Source organism: Perognathus longimembris, chromosome 15, assembly GCF_023159225.1.
Source record: "Perognathus longimembris pacificus isolate PPM17 chromosome 15, ASM2315922v1, whole genome shotgun sequence".
NCBI lineage: Eukaryota > Metazoa > Chordata > Mammalia > Rodentia > Heteromyidae > Perognathus > Perognathus longimembris.
The window spans coordinates 30742976-30767994 of NC_063175.1; the positions used below are offsets into that span (position 1 = coordinate 30742976).

The 25019-nt window shown below is 42.7% G+C and overlaps 1 protein-coding gene across 5 annotated transcripts in view; it reads left to right on the forward strand.

Moving 5' to 3' along the window:
* The window catches only part of Fhod3 (formin homology 2 domain containing 3), a 401480-nt gene that overhangs the window by 26217 nt on the left and 350244 nt on the right, over positions 1 to 25019 (forward strand). For all 5 annotated transcript variants that reach the window (XM_048363540.1, XM_048363541.1, XM_048363537.1 and 2 more), the window contains exon 2: positions 24589 to 24695. In XM_048363540.1, coding sequence (XP_048219497.1) covers positions 24589 to 24695 — 107 coding nt within the window. The remainder of the gene's footprint in view (positions 1 to 24588; positions 24696 to 25019) is intronic.

Genomic DNA, 25019 nt, shown 5'->3' on the forward strand with positions numbered 1-25019 from the left:
AAGGAGGCTTCAGGGGCTGGGGATATAGCCTAGTGGCAAGAGTGCCTGCCTCGGATACACGAGGCCCTAGGTTCGATTCCCCAGCACCACATATACAGAAAACGGCCAGAAGCGGCGCCGTGGCTCAAGTGGCAGAGTGCTAGCCTTGAGCGGGAAGAAGCCAGGGACAGTGCTCAGGCCCTGAGTCCAAGGCCCACGACTGGACAAAAAAAAAAAAAAAAAAAAAAAAAAAAAAAAGGAGGCTTCAGGTTCACTGGAAATACATTGATTGATACATTTTTTTCTACATATGTTTTACTTAAGTATTAAAGTTTACTTAAAAATATAGGAGACAAGAGCCATTGGCATTGCATCTCTTAGACTTTCCCATTAGGGAAATCCAAGTTTTTTAAGTTACAGTGATAGACTTACCCTCATTACCAACAGCGAGTGTTTTAGCACTATTGTCTCTGTGTTACCTGAGGACCAGGAAGCAGCAAATAGCCATTTCCATGGCCCCTGCTGACACTAAAGCTCTGCAATCCCCACATAACTAACTCATCAGAGATGGCGCTAGACCTATGGCCATACCATCCAGGACACTCAATCTCATATGATTTCAGAAGCTAAGCAGGGTCAGTCAGGCCTTGTTCATCTTTGGATGGGAGAGATGGCAGTGGCTGAGTGCAGAGAGCCCTGTGGGCTGGTGGAAGAAAACCAATGGGCCTTTTCCTACTTCTGCTGCAGAATGTCAGAATTCTTGCTAGGGAGCCCACACCCACAAGCCAAAATAGACAGAAAAGACATTCAAAGGACAGATATAAATGAGCATTTTGTGGAGTTTCAGAACACAGAGGAACCTAGACCAGTGGGCAGTGCAGAAGGCTGATTCTGGCACACAAGAATTCCATTTTTCGGAAACTGAGAAAGGAGATGTTTCCATAACTTGATTCAGGGAAATAAGGCCATGGGGCTCAGCACCCCTGATTCCCACATGCCAGGGCATAGCTGCCCCTTCCTGAGCTGTCTGTCTGTGTACTGTTGGGTTCCATCCCCTGATGGTCAAGGTATGTCCATCTTTTGAGAGTAGAACAGTCAAATCAAATTTCAAAAATGCCTTGTAATTATTAGTGATTCACTCTGATGCCATCTTGGTAGTTAAGAGGTCAGGGAAAGAAATGGAGAGATACTGAATATGGTAGAAACAGAAAGATGCAGCCATGCCTGGGAATGGTGTAATTAAGTTGTCTTCACATTTAGGGTTTTTTTAAAAAATCTTGCTCGATTAAAGTCTAATCAGGTAAGTTAAAAAACCTTATTTACTCCCTGAAAAACATTTAGCTTAAAATGTTTGCTCTTGAGTCTGGTGCCAGTGGTTCATTCCTATATTCCTAGCTACTCAGAAAGGCTAAGATCTGAAGATCAGGGTTTGATGCTAGCCCAGGCAGGAGTCTGTGAGATTCTTATTTCCAATTAATCACCAAAAAGCTGAAAGTAGAGCTGTGGCTCAAGTGGTAGAGCTCTAGTCTTGAGCAAAAAAGCTCAGGGTCAGGGTACAGGGCCTGAGTTCACTCTCTCTCTCTCTCTCTCTCTCTCTCTCTCTCTCTCTCTCTCTCTCTCTCTCTCTCATTATTTCTAACTAGTGCTGCTTTTCAAATCAGAATTGAAAATCCTGTTGGCTGATTTTAAGAGACAATATATTTAAATGTTATAGATCCCCCCACCACGTTTTACTCCCTTATAGGATTGCCAAACATTTTCAGATCACAGTGTGGCATTATTTGGTATGTGGAAAGCCAGAAGAATGCCACTAGCTAGGAAGGAGAGACCTGGAATCAGGTGCCAGCCACACTCACCTTTGCTCAGCACAGCATCTCTGGGCACTGACTGCCATTGTTAAGTCAATCATTCAAGGGTCTTGTCTGTGCAGGAACCACTCACCTCCCAGCCAGGCAAAAATAGGCCTGGAGACAGCTGCTTTCAACCATGTCCCTGCAAAGTGTGTCACAGGGTTTCTGTGAATCTGAAGATTTTCCTGCTAATTTAGGAAGCAGCTGAGGAGATGCTTCAACTTCTCCCAGGAGTTCAGTCTTTTTCTAACCATGTTAAAACCATTGACTTCATGCCTGTATTTTGATTTTTGTTTTGTTTTGTGGTATTGGGGATTGAACTTTGTGCCTGGTGGTGTTAGGCATGAGTTGTTCCACTTGTGCCATGCCCCAGCCCCTGTTAGTGTTTTGGATTTGAGACAGAGTCTCGATAACGTTGCCTGGGCTGGCCTCAAGGTTGAGGTCCTCTTGCCTTTGCCTCCCCACTAGCTGGGGTTTGATATGTACTGACACACCTACCTCTGTGTTTTGTTTAACGATACATACATTCATCAAAGGTGCAGATAATTCACTAGGCTTCTGGCACAGCCTTCAGAAATGAGAATTTTTGTGCAGATTGTGTGGTGAATGAGCTACTGCCAGATGATGTACCTGCACAATCTTAGTACTAGTCCTCAGAGGTTTTAAGTAATTTGTGGAAGGTCACACAGCTGGTGAATGATGGTACCACTTCCACTGGATTTTCTCCATTCTGTTTTGCAGAATAGAGTCCTGGCTTCCTGGAGGAAGGGGGCAGGGTCTATGAATTTTACAATTTGGGAAATAACTATTCTAGGCCCAAGGTTGACAGACTTGAAAAGTATTTTAGTCTTGGTGGGACTTATAGTCTGTTCAGTGTATCAACCCTGCCTTTTCAGTAAGAAAGCATTGCAGGCAGTTAAAATAATGGTGTGCTTCCCTGTTTCAATAAAACTTTATTTATAGAAATTGACACTGCAATTTGGCCCCTGGGTTGTAGTGTACTGATGCTGCTTATTCTATGCTGCCATCTATCCATGTCAGGTTCCTCATTCTCTCTCTGTTTGCATTCACTCTCTGTTTGCATCACTGTAGTGCTGGAAGTTCTCCACTTCATCCATCTATTGTCAAAGTCACAGATTCTGCTAGGTCTGAGCAGTGTCCTGTGCTGAGCACTGAGGCAGGGCAGTGGGAGAACAAACTTCCTGACCTCATGGTCTTCTGGTGGGGGATAAATGGGTGTTAATCAGGTGGCAAAGTGATAGAAGGATAAAGTGAGGGGATGGAATGGGATAGGATGATGGAAGAAGGACCTAAAGAAAGCATTAGAGTGGAATCCTAAGAGAAAGTAGTGAGGGGCTGGGGATATGGCCTAGTGGCAAGAGAAAGTAGTGAGTAAACCGAAAGGCTGTGTGGGTAAAGTTCATTCTAGTCAAGAGAGCAGCAAGTGAAAAGGTCCTGAGGTAGAAGAGTTTGGGATGTTTGAGGCACAGGCAGGAATCCAGAGTGGCTGGAGTGAGTAAAAGGAGTGATGGGAGTGAGGCAGACAGGTAAGGAGAAGCTCACACAGGGCCTTATCACTGTAGAACTTTAAAATGGACAGTCATGGAGGGTTTTTAGCAACAGTGTCACTATTCAACATACTACACAGCATCCTCTGATTGGGGGATGGAGAGAGCTGAATGTGGCTCAGGGTGGAAGCTGGGAGTCTTAGGAGTAGGTTGCTATGGAGGAGCCAGGAGTAGGTTGCTTATGGAGGAGCCCAGACTGTCTGAATGAATCGTGACTTCAGAGTCTCATGATTTCTCAGAAAATGGAAGTAGGATGCATGGGGAATTGAAAGGCCAAGGCTGAGTGAGGTTTTGCCCATGGCAGCTGAAAAGACAGACTTGCCTTTCTCCAAGATGGGAGGTGGTGGGAAGGCGGGTTTAGGGAAAGATCAGGAGTGCAGTTTGGATGTTAAATGGGGCTGTCAGTTGGACATCCAAGTCCAGATATCCAATAGACTGTGGCTTTTCCAGTTAGGAGTACAGGTTATGGCTGTAAACAGTGGAGTCAGCAAGGCAAAGGTCACTGTTTCCAGCCAGGATTGCCAAAAACTGAAGGGAAGAATGAGGAGGGGCAAGGTTGGAGACTCTTGCCCCTTTGACCTGATCTCTACTCTTTCTGCTTTCATACCTCAAGTCCTTCTCTACTGAGACCACTTCAATAGTCTCCTTCTTGGTCTGCTGTCCATGGACCTGCCAGGGTATCCTGGGGCCCAATAACAGCCATGTTGTTTTCCTCTGAAATTGCTGGAGTGTAGACAGGGTATAGGTACCTCTGTCCTATGCATCCATGTCCCCATCCATCTTGCCATGCAATTTCAGGCCTGAGAGAAAGAGTGAGGAGCAGGTGCTCACTGGCTGTCCTGGGTCTCCATGGATTTTTCCCATTGGAAATCTGTTCCCAATGGTATATAGGGATATGTATCCATTGTGCTAAAGACTTGGAAGGAATCTAGAGGGATATCCATCATTGGAGTATACAGTCCTACCTCTTTCTATAATGTAGATGTGATCCCTCACAATCGGGTGGCTGCTATGACAAGTGGGTCTGTACAGGTAATGCATGATGATACTGGGGGATTCAGAAAGAGAGAGCAGAAGCATTGAGTATAGCTGTGATGGAGAACTAGATTCAAGCAGGGATACACCAGCAGTTGGCATTGTGGTTCTGTTCAACGGTGAACAAGTTTTAAAGTGATGCTGTAGTTTCTTGGGAGGTGCTTGTATGGACCCAACACAATTCTCCCAACAGGAGAAAGAATTCTAGGGAATAACACAAGCTGAGTTCCCAGGGCACTGTTGGGCCCTTGCTCATCAGTTTAGGATTTCAGCGAGGAATGATGGCTTTCATTTAGATATGCCATTTCTGATCAACTGATAATGCCTGTCTCCAGGTCAGGTCACTGGAGAAGAAAGAAGTACTTGGCTAATCCTGTCTGTCAGGAAGCAGGTTGAGGGCCAAATGTTGGCCATTCTTGTCTGGGAGGATGTTTTCTGCTCTCTTGAGCTTGGCACAATCCATACATCCATGGGGAAATACGTTGTGAGAACCATACACCCAAGAAGTCAAACCTGGCTTGAAATTAACTAGTTCAACTGCACCAACCAAAATCTATTAGTTTTAAAAAGTGGGATAAGGCAAAACTCATAGTTTCCTTCCCCCCTGTGCTTCAGAGGTGACCTCTGACATTGTGTTTTCTGTGTTTTACACCATGAAGTGAGCTACATAGAAGTAGCTAGAGAAGTAAAAACAATATCTGAGAGGAAAAAAATATGCAAAGTAGTAGTAGATTTCCTCCATCAAAAGGAAATGATGTTTGTGGAAGTATTTTGAGTGTTATAAAGTGCTCTATAAATGTAAGGACATATTATTGTGTATTCCTTGAGGAGAACCAGCTCAGCCATAATGCTAACAATTACAGAACAGACATGCCTTATTCTGCTCCTTCCTACAATTAACGTCTTCTTGGAATGTGAAGAGATATGCTGACATGGGCTTTGTTAGCACTGGGTGAGTCCTTGTTGAAGATGGAAACGTGGCTTGTGGGCACTGTTTATCCGCTGAAAACCTGGCCTTTGCTTCCTGTGATTGACGTTTGAATTGACTTCATGTGGGAAGGCCAAGATAGTAACTGAAAATGACCTTGTGAGTGGGGATGGGAGAGAAAAAGTGGGAGGGAACAAGGGAAGGAATAACACTGTCCAAAAAGAAAAATGTACTCATTATCTGGTTTATGTAACTGTAACTCTTTTATACATCACCTTTATAATAACAATAAAAAATTTTAAAGAAAAAGAAAATGGCTTTGCCTTCTAGGCAGCCTGCTGTGTATGGATACATTCTCCTCAAAGGGAGACCTCCTTGGGGAACCACCCCAAGGAGGAGGTGTCTGAGTGGAAGAGGTATCAGAGCTGGTTATCTTTATCCATCCCTGTCCATCCATCCTCTGGTGTTTGGTTCCCATCTGATGAGTGAGTGAGGGCCTGAGTGTGGAACCAGATCACTGAACTGGTACAGGGCAGTGGGTAGGCTGGGGGCTGAGCATGCTCACTCAGAAGCTGGCCTGCCCCACTTCTCTTGAGAGGAGACATTACTACTGCCCCCTCAGCCCCTGTCCTGGACTGTCAGTTCTGATAACACACAGCTCCCAGATGTGTCTTGGGTACTAAGCTTTTAGTACCATTCTACTTCTGATTCTTTCCAAAGAGCTGTGTATCCAGATAGTTCCTATTTTCTTGTGTAAATAGATGGAACATTATAAGCAATTACCTGTAATTTCTCTCTGTTAGTGTTGGATATAAATAAGTTATGAGATACTTACTGTTATTAACTGTTCAAAAACTATTGAATAATATTGAAGAGAAAGTTTGAACACAGACCTTGGGTGTATAGATATATAATTGACAAAGGATTGTTACAAGCCTATGTTAGAAGCTATGTTAGAAGCTATGTTAGAAGCTATGTTAGAAGCTATGTTAGCCTATGTTAGAAGGTAGGCCTGCTTTATATGATGTTCTTTTTCTTTTGAGTACAAGAATTATGGTAGAGGAATGAGATGCATTTGCTGAACTTGGTCCTTCTGCTAACCAGAAGTCTTTTGTGAGGTGAGTGGCATGGCTCTCTTGCTTTAGCAGTCTGGACCCAACCAGGAGGGTATTCATTCATGTTAGCAAGTGTTCTATTATTTGAGCCATGTCCCTCAGTCCTTTTACTTTTGTTTTTCACATAGGGTCTTGCCAACTTTCCTGACTTTGTCCAAGCTGAGCTTGAACTTTTGGTTCTCCTTTCTCTGCCTTCTAAGAAGCTGGTCTTACAAACATACTACCATGCCCAACTCATGCAGTGGTAGAAGCAAGGGAACTTCCATATAAAGAAGTATTAAACTGTGATAGAAGAGTATGCACAAGATTAAAGAAACCTCCTTATGGTCCTATAGGGCACCTTAGAAAGAATGATCTTGGAAAGGGCTCAGGTCTTGTTGAAGAGAATATAGTTGAGTGCTCTGGATGGCAGTAAAGTTTGCAGGCTTGGCTGATCTGTAGTCATGGTGCAGATAGGATACAACCTCCAGAGTTATGGTGGGGTGCTGGTGTGTGTGGGTCCAGGGTGGCAGGAGAGCCCTGAGAGCTCAGTGTCTGTGGACAGGAGATGAATGAGCACAACAAACTGTGGAATCCAGGTCCCAGTGTGCATAGGAGGCCTGCAATGTTTGGCTAAGGCTATGCTGGGGTTGTGGACTACCTGCCTGCCCAACTCATTCCTCTTGCAGTATTCTCTTCAGCCAGCAACAACAACTTCTTCTTCTTCTTCGTCTTCTTCTTCTTCTGTCAGTCCTAGGCCTTAGACTCAGGGCCTGAGAACTGTCCCTGGCTTCTTTTTGCTCAAGGCAAGCACTCTGCCACTTGAGCCACAGTGCCACTTCTGGCCGTTTTCTGTATATGTGGTGCTGGGGAATTGAACCCAGGGCTTCATGCATACAAGGAAAGCACTCTTGCCACTAGGCCATATTCCCAGCCCTAATCAGCCAGCATCTTCTACTGAGAAAACTTAACATTGTGCTCTTTGCAAAGGAGAAATGCTTGGAGGAATGCCTTCTATGATTGCAGAGCATGTGTAGAAGCCGAGAGGTAATCCATTGCTCACTGGCATACCTGAGTTGCTCTTCCCTGCAGCATTCAGGACCTCAGGACACCTGCAATGCTGCAGGCTTCTCTGTTGGCTTCAGCAGGTACACATAGAGGCTGGTGTTTGTGGGAGGCCACAGATTCACCTTGGACAGCTAAATAAGCTAATGACAGAATACTAGTGGGGGAATCACAGCCTTCTTTCTCAGGCCTGTCAATAGCTTGGGGTGAATGCAACTAAGCAAGAGCAGGCTGGTGCTCCTGCCAGAGAAGCTGTGCCTTGGGGACTTTCAGTTGACCCATTGTGGCTTGGGTGGCAAATCTCATGGCTCACGAAGGGTGCCTCCCTCTTGATCACTTTCTTCAAGCCAACTAGAGGTACAAAATAGTTGGAGTACATGAGTTCTTGAAGTCCTGGAACAATTTTTTTTAGTGGTGCACTTCAGGCCTGAGGAGCTCTTTGGCCTTTCTGGAGGTAGGGGTGAGTTGGCATGCCTGTTATGGGACTGCTTTCTTCCCATCTGCCTGGGACCCAGCAACTAGAGATCTGAATTACTTGATCTGAAGTGAGGCACTAGTATTGCTGTGTGTGTGTGTGTGTGTGTGTGTGTGTGTGTGTGTGTGTGTGTGTGTTGAACTTTTTCCCTGAGCTTTTTTGCTTAAGGCTGGGACTCTATCACTTGAGCCACTTTTGGATTTTTGGCTGTTAACTGGAGATAAGAGTCTAATGAATTTTCCTGCCCAGGCTGGTTTCAAATTGCAATTTTTGGACCTCAGCCTTCTGAGTGTCTAGCTTGACCTTTAGGTATAAGCCTTAAGTGCTCAGCAAGTATCACTATTCTTTAATAACACTAGCACCTCTAATTGGTACCAGGTGGGTTTAAAGTATAGCTAAATTCAAGAACTCTGTTTCAAGCCAGTCTCTATCCCCTTGGTTGGGCTACTTTGTCCACTCCTTGTTTACTCATGCATGGACCCCATTTTATGCTGACCATGAGCATGTTGGTGGCAGGGCAGGGATGGTTCTCTCTCTCTTTGCCATCTGTCCCAGGGCCATGGCGCCCTTGGCCACGGTGGCCTCTATAGAGCCCACACTGAACTCCAGCAGTGGGGCAGTCTTCCTCTGGGAGATCTGACATATTTGACTTTATCGAGGCCCAGTTTTAGCTTGCCAAGGGGGAAAACATGGGAAATAAGTCTTGGAGAATGGTTGTAGAACCAGCACAGGTGTCACTGGAACACTGGACCTGCTGATGTGTGGGGTGCTTGTTTATCCACTCCAATTCCTTCCCACAAATCATTTCCACACTGGAAGCATTCATTCCATCTGGTCAGTTGGTGGGAAGGAAGGACTTGACCACTGTGGAGCTGGTTCCGAGGATCAGATGATTCTGTCCTTTGGGGTTTATGGTTGGGTTGTTGTTTTTTTTAACTGTATTTTTTTGTGTTTTCTTTTTTGGTACTGGGGATCGAACCCAGGACGTTGCACTTGCTAGGCAAGCGCTTTGCCACTGAGCTACATCCCAGCCCCTGTTCTTTGGGGTTTATAATTGTGTTTGCTTGCGAAGGCAGAGTCTAACGTGAGCTCCTAGGGCCGTTTCCAAGTGTGTTCACAGGCCACCTCATTTAGATAATCCAGTTGCCTACCCTGCAGTGTAATGGGGTTGTGGTGGAGACCAGCATTACCTAAATACTTGTTAGAAGTGTCAGTTGTTGGCACTTCATTTCTGATTGGTCCCAGCCTGTTAATCCAGGAGCTCAGGATGGGACCCAGAACTAAGCTATGAGGAGCTCCCCACTCCACCCCCAACTCTGAAATGATGAGGATTGCTGTTCTGAACTAGAGGGCTACATTAGTGCCTCACAAGCCAGCTTGTTTCTTTTTTTCTTTTTTAACTTCCAAGGGTCTCTGTGTGTGACTGTAGGATCAAATCTGTATTCCTGGCCCAAGGTCAAATATCACTTCCTCAATGGAAAGAGCCAAAGCCAGCTCCTTGAGGACAAGCCCTGCTTGCTCCATGTGGGTACTGTCACCGGTCCACTTGTCCTGGCTTCCAGGGATAGAGAAGCCTGGGTGCTCCCTGTCCTCCTGGCAGACCTTGGTTACTGGGCAGTGGTGGCTCTGCATGGCTGGTGCAGGGGACATCTAAAGCATGAGTAGCTTCCATGCATTTGGTGATCATCTTCACTGAGGACCAGGCTGGACAGTGCACTCCACGTATAGGCATCTTGCTGGGACAACAGCCTGGGTGTTGTGGAGGCCTCAGAAGATAGGCCGAGTCTGTGTCCACACATCAGACACATCCGAAGCCACACCAGCTGCCTGGCCAGAGCATCTCTCTTCAAACTCTGGGAACGATTATGTTCTCTTGAAAGCCCAGTGGTATGGCAGCTGTTGGAGGTGCCACAGTTAGATGAGTGAGAAAAGTTGGCAGACGCTAGGCTCAAGTGTGCTCCTCTGTGGAGATGGCAGGCATACTGAGCCAGAAAGGGCTGGGTCTGTTTTGTCACCAATGTCCTGTCTGAAGCTTCCTGAGCCACTTCTGGGACTTGAAGGAAGCTGTGCTATGGGCTTTTATTTATTTATTTTTGCTGACATTGTGGGGGTTTTAGCCGTAACATCTCTCTCCATCTCAACAAGGTAATGGTGGAGGATGGATCTGAATCTCACAGGGGATAATCCATAAACTCAATACACTATTTAAAATTAAGGGGTAAATCTTCATCCTCAGCAATCTTAGACTGAAAGCCATATTTGTATCAAAGGTGAGACTCAAATGGGCCAACTTAGAACATTATGAGTCACAGACTGATTGCTTTTACCCTCTGCTACAAAAGTGTGCATCAAACTCAGTGAATGTGACATTGGAGTACCCCAGGCTTGCTCTACAACACGGTTAATCTCACAAGAAGTGTTGGCCTTTGTTCTCCAAACATATTGACAGGAATTAGTGATGACAGTATGTTAGCTTTTTATTCATGGAAATATTGACTTGGGGACACATGGCATTACAAATGGGAGGTGTTTGACATGAGCTGTTCCTCATGTATGCATGGCTCTCTGTAAGGGCCATCCCTCACATTCTGTAGTTCCAGGAGAAACATGTGCATCCTGTTCACAAGTAAGGGCAGTATTTGCTTTTTAGTTTTTTCCCTTTTCAGTTAAAATCATACAAGTTGTAATTTAGGAATGCATGGTGTGTGCAGATTTGTAAATTGGACTTCAAAAGTTGTGGCAGGGAGTAGGGAGGCCAGACTTTAATAGCAGCCCTTGCCAGACCTGTGCTTCGTGATGTCATGGCGAAGAGACATCACTGTGAACAGGGCTCTCTAACCAGGGTGTCAGACATCTCCCCACAGGGCTGTTAGCCATGGAGATGGACATGAGATGACAGGGGATGTAAAGGATGCTGATGAAGGCACCCGTGACTCCGAGAATCTTAAGACAACACCCCTTGCATGGGAGGGAGCCCCCTACAATATAGAAGTTTTCCATGGGTGGATTTTTCACCAACTAAATTAGGGCTGTCTGGTCTTCTACTTAATGAATCACTAAGGGAATAGATAAAGGATTGCTGAATTTCAACTTGTAGTTAATTGAGAAGGTGTTAGGCAAAATACATGTAACATTACATACTCTTATGGACAGTTGAAGAGAAAGGAAGAAAGGGAAGAAAGGGAGTCTGAGGACACAGAGTCACCTGAGCTGGAGTCCATGCACAGAGCACTCATGGGCCAGGTGGACAGGTGACCCTGGGGACTTGGTCACCTGTGTTACAAAGGAACCTGTTCCACCCAGGGTTTCCAGATCTCCCATTCTTCAAGAGGAACCTCCAACCTGGAGTTTCATGTATAGTGTCTACTTGTAACTTTTGACAACCAACCAAAATGATTCTAGAAGGTGGTGCATGCAAGTGGAGCATGGCAGGAAGTGACTGCCTCACCCACAGGCACCACAGGGCTGTGTTGTTTATGGCTATGATAATGAGCTGGCTTGGGGCTGCAGCTGTTTTTTGCTTTTCTGTTTTTTCTTCTAGGGCTGTTTTCAGGGATGCTTGGGGTGATGGTGTGTTCAGAGTTTTCCTGGATAGCAGGCAGCTCATGCTCTAAAATTCTTGAGGGCTTTTCCTCGAAGCCCACAGTGACAGCCAGCTGGCCTCCCTGAGGTGCTCCTGATGCCTGTGGAGCTGGAGTCTTGGCCCATTTGGATTTTTCCTCGGATCACAGTATGTCTTTGCTGGAGCATTGGCTAATACGCATAGTTGGCCCTTGAGACCTATTTGCTCAGCATGAAGAATTAGGCCTGGCCACATGTTGAGCAGGAAGGAGAGCCAGGCACTGGGAGAAGAGGGGCAGTCTGGAGAAATTCAGGTACTGAGATTCTGCTTGTGGTTTCCATGTCTTCTCCAGGGAGGCTCAAGTTGTATCTCTGGCTCCTTTTCTGCGTGGTTCCTGTGCTGGATCACTTGGGAATGTTTCGGGCTAGGTAGTACCTGGGATTCCACCTGCCCCCACCCTCAGGATTGGGATATTGGAGTGTGGCTTAGGAGTCTGCATTAAAAAAAAAAAAAAGTACTGGGGTTTGAACTCAAGTTTGCACTTGCTAGGTGGGTCTGTTCCCCAGTCCTTTTTTTGCCAGTCCTGGACCTTGGACTCAGGGTCTGAGCACTGTCCCTGGCTTCTTTTTGCTCAAGGCTAGCACTCTGCCACTTGAGCCACAGAGCCACTTCTGGCCATTTTCTATATATGTGGTGCTGGGGAATCGAACCCAGGGCTTCATGTATACGAGACAAGTGCTTTTGCCACTAGGCCATATTCCCAGCCCCTCCCCAGTCCTTTTTGCTTTAGTTGTTTTTTCAGATAGGGTCTCCTGTTTTTGCCTAAGCCAAGCCTCAGACGATGATCTTCCCACGTATCTAAAATCATAAGTGTGAGTCACCGTGCCCAGCTTATTTGTTGAGATGGGGGGGGGGGGGTCTCACTAACTTTTTGCCCAGATTGATCTTGAACCACAGCTCCTACTCTTTACCTCTGGAGTACCTAAGATCATAAGTGTGAGCTACCACACTTACCTCCTTACCACTCTTCTACATTATTTTTAAGTAGTTGTACAAAGGAGTTACCACTCAACATGTTAGTTTAGCAGAACAGTACATCTTGGTTAATATCACCCCTTTCATCCTGCTTCCCTTTCACCCCAACCTCGCTCCTTGCCTCAGGTTTTCTAGTTTCATAGGATATGTATTGGATATCATCTTTCTTAATTCATCTACTCCCTTCATCTTTACCTTTCCTCCACATCTCAAGTACCAGCTTCTTGGTATTCATTTGTTGGACTATGAGTTAGTTTCTCCAAAGAGTTACACCATTTGAATTCTCCCCTGTATACTTTAGTTCATATGCTTGTGTACTTGCATACTACTCTGTATTTGTTCACTTACATGTTTATAAGTTAGATCTAACTTCCACATATGAAAGAAAACAATTTTTTTAATCTCTCTGGGCCTGACTTACTTAACATATTTTTCCACTTCCATTCATTTCTTGGCAAATGATGTAACATCATTCTTTCTAATGGGTGAGTAAAACTCCATTGGGTATGTGTACCACATTTTCATCCTTATTCTATATTTTACTACCTGGTAGTTTAGGACATGTTCCTTAAGGGCAATGTTATTTGACTCTTGTGGCTGTCATTGTGATGATCCTAGATAAGTTATTTGGTCAAATTAGATTTTCTTGGGAGTTGAACTGTACAGTTTTCTACCAATTAAACATGAGAATAATAATAGTACTTTCCTTATAAGATTATGTGAGGATTAAGCAATTGATATTAATAGGTGTAAGTAAATAGTACCTGTAGCAGTAACAGGTTGCAAATAGTCCATGTTTTCAGCTATTAAAGTTACATATTTGAGCTTCTGCTTCAGGGTATAGTGAGCTACTTTGCTGCAAATTAATTCTCTTTCCCACAGTAATCAAGAATCTGTTGTATCCAAAATACCAAACTCTCTTGAAAGCCTATCATTCTGACAGCCAGAGGCACCCACACCTATGTAGGCAGCCTAGAGGCCTATCTACGCATTCAGAAGTCTGTTCAGGCTGCCAGAGGCCTATCCAGGCAACAAGACATAATGGGCTAAGAAAGGTCAGATCATTGGGTCCGATAGTCTATGTTGTTGTCTACTTCCTTATATTTGCATATCTGTCTCTCTGAATGAAGCGATGCAGGAGGCTGAGAAATGAAGCAGAGCTAACAACAATTTCAGCTTCCTAAGTAACTATAATAATGGTATAAGCCATTGGCTCTGAAAATACTATTGCTCTTTTCAAATATTATCTGTTCTTCTGTGGCTGCATTTATTTGTTTTTTGTCCTTAATTTATGTGCTTTTCTCCTGGCTATGGTTTATAGCTCCTCCTCCTTCCTCTTTTTCCTCTTCCTCTTCCTCTTCTTCCTCTTCCTCCTTTTTTCCCCCTTTTTCTTTCTTCTTTTTTTCTTGATGATACTAGATGTGTAACTCAGAGTCTCATGCCTTTTAGTCTGATGTTCTACCACTGAGTCAAGACTCCGGCCCTGTTTTTCACTGGTTGTTTTTAGGACAAGGCCTCTCTCTCTTCCTACCCAAGTGTGTGTCTGGACTGTGATCCACTTACTTTCCTGTGATTTCTGGGATCACAGGCATGCACTGCCATGTCTGACTTTCTTCTTTGGAAATTGAATCCTGAGGACTTTTCTGCCCAGGCTGGCCTGGGACCATGATCTTCCAATCTCAGACTTTCACATAACTTGGGCTAATAGACATGTAATACTGTGCTCAATAACGGGGTTAGAAAAGGTCTCAAACTTAAAAAATAATCTGGTAAGTATGATACATTGGTGTCCATCTATAGTACTTCTTGAACTAATGGCTTAATGTCATTTTTTTGGTTTTGGAAAACTATAGCTACTGCCTCTTTAAATATTGCTTCTTCCTATTCTCCTCATATTGTGGTTCTCCCAATACATGTATAGTAGACTTACGCCTCATATGCTGTTTATAGGCTTTTCTGCATTTCACATTTTCTAAATTGGTCTTCCCTTCTACCAATCTATAATTCTAGATCACTAATTCTCCCTTCATTTGTGTCCAATCTTCTGTTGAATATTCTTTTCCCCCTTAATTTCTGCATTTCTAATTTACACAGTTTCCTTTTGATTTTTATGCATTCTACATTCCTACTTTGTTTTGTTAAATTTCTCTACCTTATCTACTTTCTTGAATGTACATATCACAGCTGTCATGAATGAAAAACCAGTGAGTGCTATAGTATGGATGAAACATGAAAACATTATGTTAAGTAAAAGAAGCCAGTCATGCAAGACCATATGTTGCCTGATTCTACTGATAGGAAATATCTAGGACAGACAAATCTACACAGACATAAGATAGACTTGTAGTTTCTGGGGACTGGAGGGTATTTGTGTTTAAAAAGAAGTGCCTATTAATGAGTGCGAAGTTTCTTTTTGAATAATGATTATGTCTGAAGATGGATTTTTGGTAATGAACACACAAGTCTGTGAATATATAAGTTATAGAATTATATACATTAAGTAGGTGGATTATATCTGAATTACAAACTTCTCCCCCCAAATGGAGGTGGAATAGGATATTTTTAGAAACAGAATCTGGGCAATTTTGTTTTTGGCAGGCTCACTAAAAAATGTTGAAGTGAGGTCTTCAGGCAGAAGGAGATTTTTTTAGGTAGAAGCACTCAGTGAAGGAAGTCCACCAGTGAACTGTATTGACGTCTTAACATAGTGCCATCTTATGGGATTAAGACTTCTGGGTTACTATCTCAAAAGGCATGGCCATATTAGTCTATTGTCCTTAAGTTATTGGGGAAGTTATAGCACCAATTTATAATAGGCTCTTTGGAATCAATAAGTCATGTTATTATCTGTAGGTTAAAAATAATTCATAAAAGAATGCATAATCAGGAAGAGATGGAACAAGAGAAAGGGAATATGGCATAATAAAGAATAGTCAATTAAATCACATATGGAAATAAAGGAGGACATAGAAAATAGAACATATAGATTTCATATTAAACATTATAGTTATTCAAACCCAAACATAAGCAATCATTTTAGATTAATAGTTTTTTGGTTTTTTTTGGTGGTGGTACTGAGGCTTGAACTCATGTCCTTGTGCTTACTAGGCAGGTGATCATACTCTTAGTCCATTTTTTCCTTAGTTGTTTTTCAAATAAGGTCTATCAAATGAAGCCTAGACCACGTTGTTCTTATTTAAACTTCCCACATGATTGTGATCACAGTATGCACCACAGGCCCAGCATACTGGTTGAGATGGGATCTTGCTAACTTTCTGCCCAGACTAATCTTGAATCACAATCCTCCTGATCGTCACCTCCCAAGTAGCTTGGGTTGCAGACATGAACTTTTTTTTTTTTAAATTTTTATTGTCAAAGTGATATACAGAGAGGTTACAGTTTCATACATTAGGCATTGGATACATTTCTTGTACTGTTTGTTACCTCCTTCCTCATTTCCCATTCCCCCCTCCCCTTTTTCATTCCCCCCCCATGAGATGTTCAGTTCATTTATACCAAACAGTTTTACAAGTGTTGCTTTTGTAGTCATTTGTCTTTAAAAAAGCATGAACTTGTTTTTCTTTTCTTTTCTTTTTTGCCAGTCCTGGGGCTTGGACTCAGGGCCTGAGCACTGTCCCTGGCTTCTTTTTGCTCAAGGCTAGCACTCTGCCACTTGAGCCACAGAGCCACTTCTGGCCATTTTCTGTGTATGTGGTGTTGGGGAATCAAACCCAGGGCCTCATGTATATGAGGCAGGCACTCTTGCCACTAGGCCATATCCCCCGCCCCTTTTCTTTTCTTTTCTTTTTAAAGGCACTAGGGATTGAATCCAGAGGCTTGTAGCATGATAAGCAAGTGCTCTACTTTATCTACTATTTGAGCTTCAACCTCCTGCCTCCAGACTCATTAACAAATTTTTATTACTTTTATTAAAAGACTGTTGGATTAGATTTTTAAAATACTGTTTTCTACAGACAAGAGCTATATCTTAAATATACTCCTAGTGTTTTATGTAAAATATACTAGTGTTTTATGTAAAATATACAAGATAAACTGTGTAACACTAAGCAAAGGAAAGACATATGGTTGTGTTAGTAGTAGATAATGTAATCTTGAAGGCAAGAAACATTACCAGAGATAAGAAGGAAATCTCATACTATGAAAAGAGTGGGTCCATTAGGAAATACTTGTTTGCAGCTTGTAAATAACCAAGATAATTAAGTCAAACTGACAGAATTAAAAGGAAGGAAGCAGAAGGCTTCATATTTGTAGTGGGAGAGTTGCATGCTTTTTTAGAGAGCAGATAAATGGCAGTAAGAACAGAGCTCCCTTGAGAATCATTTAGTTAACATTGTAGCTGTTGAACGTGCATCCTTTCTATAAAATAAGTCCCAGGGAACTTCAAAGGACTGAAATTTTACTGAATATCTTTTCTAGAAGTCCATAGTAACATTAAACTAGAAATCAATAATGAAACAAGACACCAGATATTTAAGTTCCTATGTATTTGGAAATGATGTTAGCTAGTTCTAAATATCTCTTAAGTCAAAGAAGAAATCTCAAAGGACTCTAGAAAATATTTTAAACTGAAGATAAGGAATATATGACATATTAGATCTTATGGGCTATAGCTAAATCTATGCAGAGAAAATTATAATCTTAAATGTACATCTAGTTAGCCTTCAGTATCTGTGGGAGACTTGCTTCAGGAACTCTTTCTCCCACATAGGAGATACCCTAAATCTCTTATATAAATTATTCCTTAAATAAAATGGCAAAGTGTTTGCATAGCACCCATGCAATCTACTATGTGCTTTAAATCATGCCTAGATTACTTGTAATACTTAATACAATATAAATACTACACATTAGTTGTATTATTTAGAAACAACAAGAAAAATATCTGTACATATTTCATACCTACACAATTATTTTTCTGACTACTTTCCATCTGAGGTTGGTTGGTTGATTCCTGAGATGTGAGACTTGTGGATATGGAGAACCGACTATAAAAGGGAGATGACTGAAAAAAATCTTAGGATTTGAGAGTTAGGAAAAAAGTTAGGCACAAAGAATATAGAAGGAAATACAAAGAACAGAACAGGAAGAACTTTAAAGAACAGAAGAACTTAAAGGTGAGGGAAAAATATAACCAGAAGTTGGTTCTTTTGAAAAATCTAATAAAATTGATAAAGACTTCTAATGGTTAGGAAACAAGAAAGCATATATTACCCAGATCAATCAGGAATAAGCAAGAGAAGGAAGGGCCCACTACATGTCCACCATATGTAAGAAATGAGCTTTGTGTGTAGGCTTACCAATGCACATATAGGATTTTAGCTACCATGTTTTTATTCACATCCAATCCCTGTCCAACATCTCCATTTGTTTTAGACATAATATGTCATAATAAAAGCCCCAATTTTATCTGGTTTCTCTGGTCACAACAGCTGTTTGGTACTCAGGAAAGGAGAGTACACAGTGAATCACCTTGGGTGCTTTTGTCACATTTCTAGTGTTAGCAGATGGTACCACCTATTATTAATTTGTTCAAGCAAGAAATGGAAGATTTACCTCCATATCCTATGAACCATGATGCCTCTGACTTTTCCTTTACTTGCCACTTTTCCCTACATCATTTATCTCCCTCCTTTTCTCTCTTTTCCACTCTTCTATCATCATTCAAGCACCTTTAGATTGCCTCTGATACTGCCAATGGCCTCTTCCTTTCCACTTTTTCCATCAGTGTTCTACAAGGTTGGTCTTGCATGCACTTGCTCACACCAGTTCCATTTCATAGCTTCTTACTGCTATAGAGTCAAGTCTAACATCTACCTTTGCCAGGTGCTTTCTCTGTATATCTTGGACTTGGCTTCTTTTATGGTCTCCATCCTTCAGGCTCCCTATGTACTAGGACTTTTATATCATCGTGGTTCAGTCCCAGCATAGAAAGAAGGATAGACATCATCCAGGTGGCTCACTGTACATTCCCCTTTCCTGAACTGGGTGTTCAGTCCTGCCCATAGCTCCAAGTGCTTCCTGTCATCTTATCTGTCTCACTCAGGATCCCAGCACAGGACAGAGAACAACAAAAGACTGCTAATCTGAGTGGGCAAATAAATGAAAGATAATATACACCAAAAATCCTGAAGCAGTGCTGATAGTGTATTTTTTAGCTTCAATCAAGTGATACCATAAGTGGAATCAGTTACTTTTAGACCTAAGTAAATATATCCTAGCATTCTCAAGTAAAACTTTTAGTATATTTTCTGCTATTTCCTTGACGATAACATAGCCCTTAAAAATAATTCAAATATTTATCTATTTACCCAATTATTGGTCTCTCCCATTAGGAAGCTACCTTGCCTTTGTCTTTCTTGCCCAACTTGGCTGGGGCCTTGCTGTTGGTTGATGAGCTATGCACTCTTGTCAACTTGAGAAATCTGAGGCTTGATTTGAAAAATGCCCAATTGGTGGCCACAACTAACTCATTAAAGGTTTCTGAGGAGGCAAAACCCAACCATTTTAAAGTAAATGAAATCCTATTATTTTTATAACCTAGAAGTGATAGAGCTTCAAAAGTGTCCCTTTACTTCACCCTGAAACATTTATTAAAGTATCTGGAACATATTACTCCAAGGAGGCTGGCTAGATTTCTAGGGAGGTAAAAAAGGTAATGTACATTGGTGGGCTTAGTCAGCAACATCCATTTTCTCCTGCTATTGTGTTCCTAAGTATTTTAGTCTTTCTGACAGGAAAATCCACCAGTATTATGTATATTTCTAGATTTTTATATGTGTGTTTCTTTATGTGAAATGATGTTCCCCCCAAATTATGGAATGCATTATATTTCTACCCCTTAGGATCTAGGGGAACTTGGTTCTAGGACCTCTGTAGGTAACAAAATATGCGGCTGTTGCAGTGCCTTAAGTAAGATGTCATTTTTTTTTTGCATTTATGCTGCATCCATTCTTCTGTATACTGTATGTCATACCTGGGTTACTAATAATACAATATGAATAGCATGGAAATAGTTCTTATACTGTATTGTTCAGGGAATAATGTCAAAGTACAATGTCTGACGTGTTAATAATGATGTTATTGAGTATTGGTTTTAGTTGGTGTGCATTGATATGTAAAAGGAATCTATACATGGAAATGTTCAAATTGAAGGATAGTGGAAAGAATGCTACATCCTCACTATCCATGGGAGGGAATGGTAGACATACGGCAAGCAGTTTGATCTCTCCATCTTATGCTCTGCATTGAAGGGGAAGGGTGTTGGTAGCTCATAAAATTCCAAATGACTGCATCAGGATCTTGTGTTGGTTTTATTAAGAATTATAGAAGAGACATGTGGCATTGCCCCCCCCTTTTTTTTTTTTCCAGTCCTGGGCCTTGGACTCAGGGCCTGAGCACTGTCCCTGGCTTCTTTTTTGCTCAAGGCTAGCACTCTGCCACTTGAGCCACAGCGCCACTTCTGGTCATTTTCTATATATGTGGTGCTGGGGAATCGAACCCAGGGCTTCACGTATACGAGGCAAGCACTCTTGCCACTAGGCCATATTCCCAGCCCGCATTGCCCCTTTTAATATACATATTTTTAGAATGCTCTACATTGTTTTGTTTGTAATCCAAGTCTGGTTTCTTGTCTCTGTTGCTTTTATAAGGAATCACAAGATATAAGGTGCAGTCAGGTGACATTGATTAGAACTGTTTCTTAAACTGATGTGTTTTTTTCTTTTTAAAAATCAGCCCACTAAACTACTACCAGAATTAGTTTAAAGGGTAGTCTCAATGTGTATTTATAGACTGTTCAGTACAAATCTATTTCAGTGCTACACAGAAACTTTATTACCTAGACCAGACTGCAGACCTCCTGCCAAAACCCAGATAATCATTAAACTGCCCCAGTGACGTGCCACCTTACTGGCTTAAGAAAGGGAAAGAGTATATAAATCGAGATGTGACATCAGCCTTGTTCTAGATGTTCGATGCTTTTTTTGGATGGTGAGTCTTATTCTTTTTGAACATGCTGTCTGTAGGAACAGTCACAAACACGAGTCTCAGTGCGACTTTGCACAGCCTCTTTACAGAACTGGAGGACTCCTTCTCTGTCTCCAGACAATAAGGACTTGCTTTAATCTGGTGTGGTGACTCAGGAGGAGCAGCACAAGAGGCCGGGTATCTGGAAGGACCTTTTGTGCAACGCTGGGATTGGCTCCCTCTTGAGCACTTTCCTATCCCTCATACTAGAATCGTGGCCCCAGGTTGACAGCCTGTTACCTGATATGAGGTTTCCCTGCCATGCCACCGTCGTTGCTCCTATGTTCCCCAATTGCCACTCTCATCTAATAGCCCTGTAACACCATCTTCCCACATGGCTCTCTGCTTTGTCTTATGTCCTGAAGTGCCCGACAATGTCCTGGCCACCAAACCTATAACCAAGAAAGGAGCACTGGGACACGCTGCCAGGGGATTAGGGGTGACATGAAAATTGTTGGAGTCAGGAAATTCCAGGGCCCTTAAGTCATCCGGGAAGACATTGGACATGAGAGGCCAAGGGAGGGGATCAGGTTGCTTGGCTGTGAGCAGGAATTGAGGTCAGGGACTGGGCAGGCAGGGAGGGGTCTGAGTCCTTCACTCAGTGCAGGGAAGCTTAGCTATTTCTGTCCAACTTTTTATCATAATCTGATTGGAATCAACTCACTTCCCATTTGCATTGGACATGTGTTTTAGAAGTTTATAACTTAATTATCATTGAGAAGGTGGAAGAAATCAGTAAGAGTACTTATCACATTGTTTACAAAGATGATACCCAGAGCAGATCCTCCTCACCCCCAAAGGATTTGGAGGATCTTACCATCTCACTGTGTCAGTCCAGCCAACAAGCCCTTTATTTTAGCTTCTTGGCTCATGTGATGGTTTAAATATTAATCTCACGTGTCTCGAGTGCAGCAATGAGGTGGACTCTGGAGAGTGTGCAGTGACTTGTCAGCCACCAGACTATTAGAATCCCCTTTGTATCACAAGTCTCATTTTCTAAGGGCCTGAGTTGTTACCCCCAGCCCCCACGTGCTTCCTGAGAGAACACAATGCTACTTTTGCAGTTGCACAAGTACAAATATTTCTTTTGTGAAGGGCCTGTCCACCACTAGCTAGGGGCTCATGGTATGACATCTAGCATAGGAAATCAGGAAGCAAATTTTTTCTTTTCAGAAAGCAAATTTGGGCAGTTTTCTACAGGATACTTGGGTCTGTGCAGGAATAGAACCTAGGAAGAACGTATACACATTTTGACAGTTTATTTAGTTTTTTTTAAAATTTTTATTATCAAACTGATGTACAGAGAGGTTACAGTTTCATACGTTAGGCATTGGATACATTTCTTGTACTGTTTGTTACCTTGTCCCTCATGCCCCCTTTATTTAGTTTTTTAATTATAGATTTTGATTTTTTAAATTGTTATTATGAATGTGATTTACAGAGGGGTTACAGTTCCTTCCCACTCTCTCTCCCAGATTTTCCCTCTCATTCTTACACATGAGTTGTATAGATCATTTTCAACATAGTGTTTTTTTTTTTAAATTATCATCATTACTATTATTTGGCAGTTGTGGGGTTTGAACTCAGGGCCTGGGCACTGGCTGCAAGCTCTTTTGTGGGGATAGTGCTCTACCACTTTGAGTCACAGCACCACTTCCAGCTTTTGAGTGGTTAATTAGAGATAGTCTCCCGGATACTTTCCTGCCTGGGCTGGCTTTGAACCATGATCCTCAGATCTCAGCCTTCCCAGTAGCTAGGAGCAACCAGCACCCAGCTTAAATTATTATCTTTATGTAGTTTAGTATAACATGTCAGTTTGTGAGTCCATTGAATCTTGATTAGTGTCACCCCTTTCATCATTCTCTCCCATCTCTCCCAACCCTACCCCATCCCCTCAATTTACCTCATTCCATTTTCACATGTGTATATTGAATATTATGACTGCATTTACCCACTCTTCCTCTCTCCATTCATCTACCCACCTCCCCTTGACCTCAACCCCTAACACATGTTCTAGCTTCCTGGCATTTATTTTGTTAAACTTGATAGTTAATATAAATGACATTTTAATTCTGCCCTGTGTTCTGTTTGTGTCCTAGTGGAACCATCTTATTGAGGGAAGGAGGCATTTCTGTGTTACTTGGTACCCTGCCTGGGTCTGACATATAATTTTGTTAAAATTGACTGAAGGAGTTAACGCTGCCTAGAGTTTGAGGAGAGGATATGTGAGAACAACAGTTAAGCTAAGGGCTAGGGATTGTTGAGATGGTGGGATTTCCTATTGGGATTTGCATCTGGCCCAAAACACATGGAGGGCAGATTCCTGACAGGACAGGAGGAATGTCATGACGAGAGCACAGTCACTTTGGGCAAACTAGGAAGGCGCGGACATGCAAAGTAGCCACTGATGCCATTATAGATGGGATGACATCCATGGATGTCAGCACACCATGGTTTAGGTAGGGATGACAGAGATATGAAAGCCAGGTCAAGGTGTCCCATCGCTTTTATCCTCCTCTGCTGTCTCCACACAGGTGCCTTAACGGAGTGACCAAGGAGGCCAGGATCTGTATGTGCTTGCCCTAGCCTGGGATAGGGGTGTCTCCTAAATACTGATTTTGAAATCCTCAGGAATTTTGTGAGTCAGTGGTTATGGAAGCATTATTTCAACTAAATTATAGCAATGTACAGTTAAGTAAATTGTACTAAAAGCCATAGTAAGCCAGCTAGACACTGGTAGCTCACACCTATAATCCTAGTAACTCAGGAGGCTGGGATCTGAGAATCAGGGCTTGAAGCTAGCCACTAAAGATCTGGAAGTAGAGTATCATCCTTGAGAGAAAATGTAAAGGCCCTGAGTTCAAGCCCAGGATTGATACACATACCAGCCAAATTTTATAAGTGTATTTTCAAGTCCCTTATGAGTCTTGTTCTGTGGAAAGAGTGCAGAGTGATGCCAAACTGCTGGCGTCCAAATCACAGCTATATCATTTTCCACACAGTCACATTGGGAATGTGACATAGTTTCTCTCTGGGCTTTGTTTTTCTTACCTATGAAATGTGTTAACAAGGTTGGGTGTCAGGGGCTCATGTTTATATTCTTAGTTATTTCTGAGGCTGAGATTTGAGGATTACATTTCAAAGCCAGCCCCGGCAGGGAAGTCGGTGAGAATCTTACCTCCAATTAACCACCAAAAAGTCAAAAGTGGATCTGTGGCTTGAGTGGTAGAGAGCTAGCCTTGAGTCAGAAAGCTCAAGCACAGTGCCCAGGCCCTGAGTTCAAGCCCCAGTACTGGCACAAAATAAAAAGGATTATGTGGGAATCAAATGATTTAACAAGTCATATGTTTAGAAGAGGGCCTGGAAGATTATCAAACAGGTTGGTTAAATTATTATCATTATTTTTAATGAGACTAGCAGGGAAGAGACCTAATGTCCTCTTTGATGTGTTGTAATTTGCATATGTTATCATTCAGGTGGAGAATGTTTCTTTTATTTCAACTGCAAAAAATTGTAGATGGAATAACCATTACTTGTCATGTGTTAAGTAAGACCATAGAATCACAGAAACTGTGTTTCCCCTACCAAGTTGAGCTTTCAAGCCCTGTGGGTCTTTATCCATGGTCACTCCCTCATCAGGATCTTAATTCCCACTCCCTAAATCCACAGCTTCCCCTGGGCCCCTCTGAGTGCAACATGGGCGGCTTGTTCTGCCCCATCAAGTCCTCCTGGTCCTGGCAATGCCAGTCCTTGAACAGATTCTGACCCGTCCACTAGGCACCCAGGGAGCTCCCACCTGTTTACATCGTGCTGCTTCTTCTAGTTATGATTCACAGTGCAGAATAATGCTTGCTTTTTAGCATCACATAAAGGAACCATAAAGGGATTTCTCCATATGAAGTTCCCCAACGAAGAACAGGCTGGGTGTAAATAATACTTTTTCTCTTGCAGTTGGATGACTGTACACTGCAGCTGTCCCATAATGGCACCTACCTGGACCTGGAAGCCACGCTGGCGGAGCAGCGGGATGAGCTGGAAGGCTTCCAAGATGATGCTGGGTAAGAGCAGACTCGATCTCTGCTGACTTGGTCCCACTTCCCAGGAGGCCTGAGCCCTCAGCAGGGCAGACAAGCAGGGCAAAGCAAGTGACTCATCACTGGTGATTACACTTTATTTCATTTTGAAGGACATTTTTTGTTGTTGTTTCCAGTACTGGGGCTTGAACTTAGGGCCTCATGAACTCACTGCTGGCACTCTACTACTTGAGCCACACCTCTAGTCCAGCTTTTTGGCTCCTTAATTGGTAGTAGAGTCTTGAGGACTTGTCCATGCAAGCTGGCTTCAAACTGTAATCCTCAGATCTCAGTCTCCCGTATGGTGAG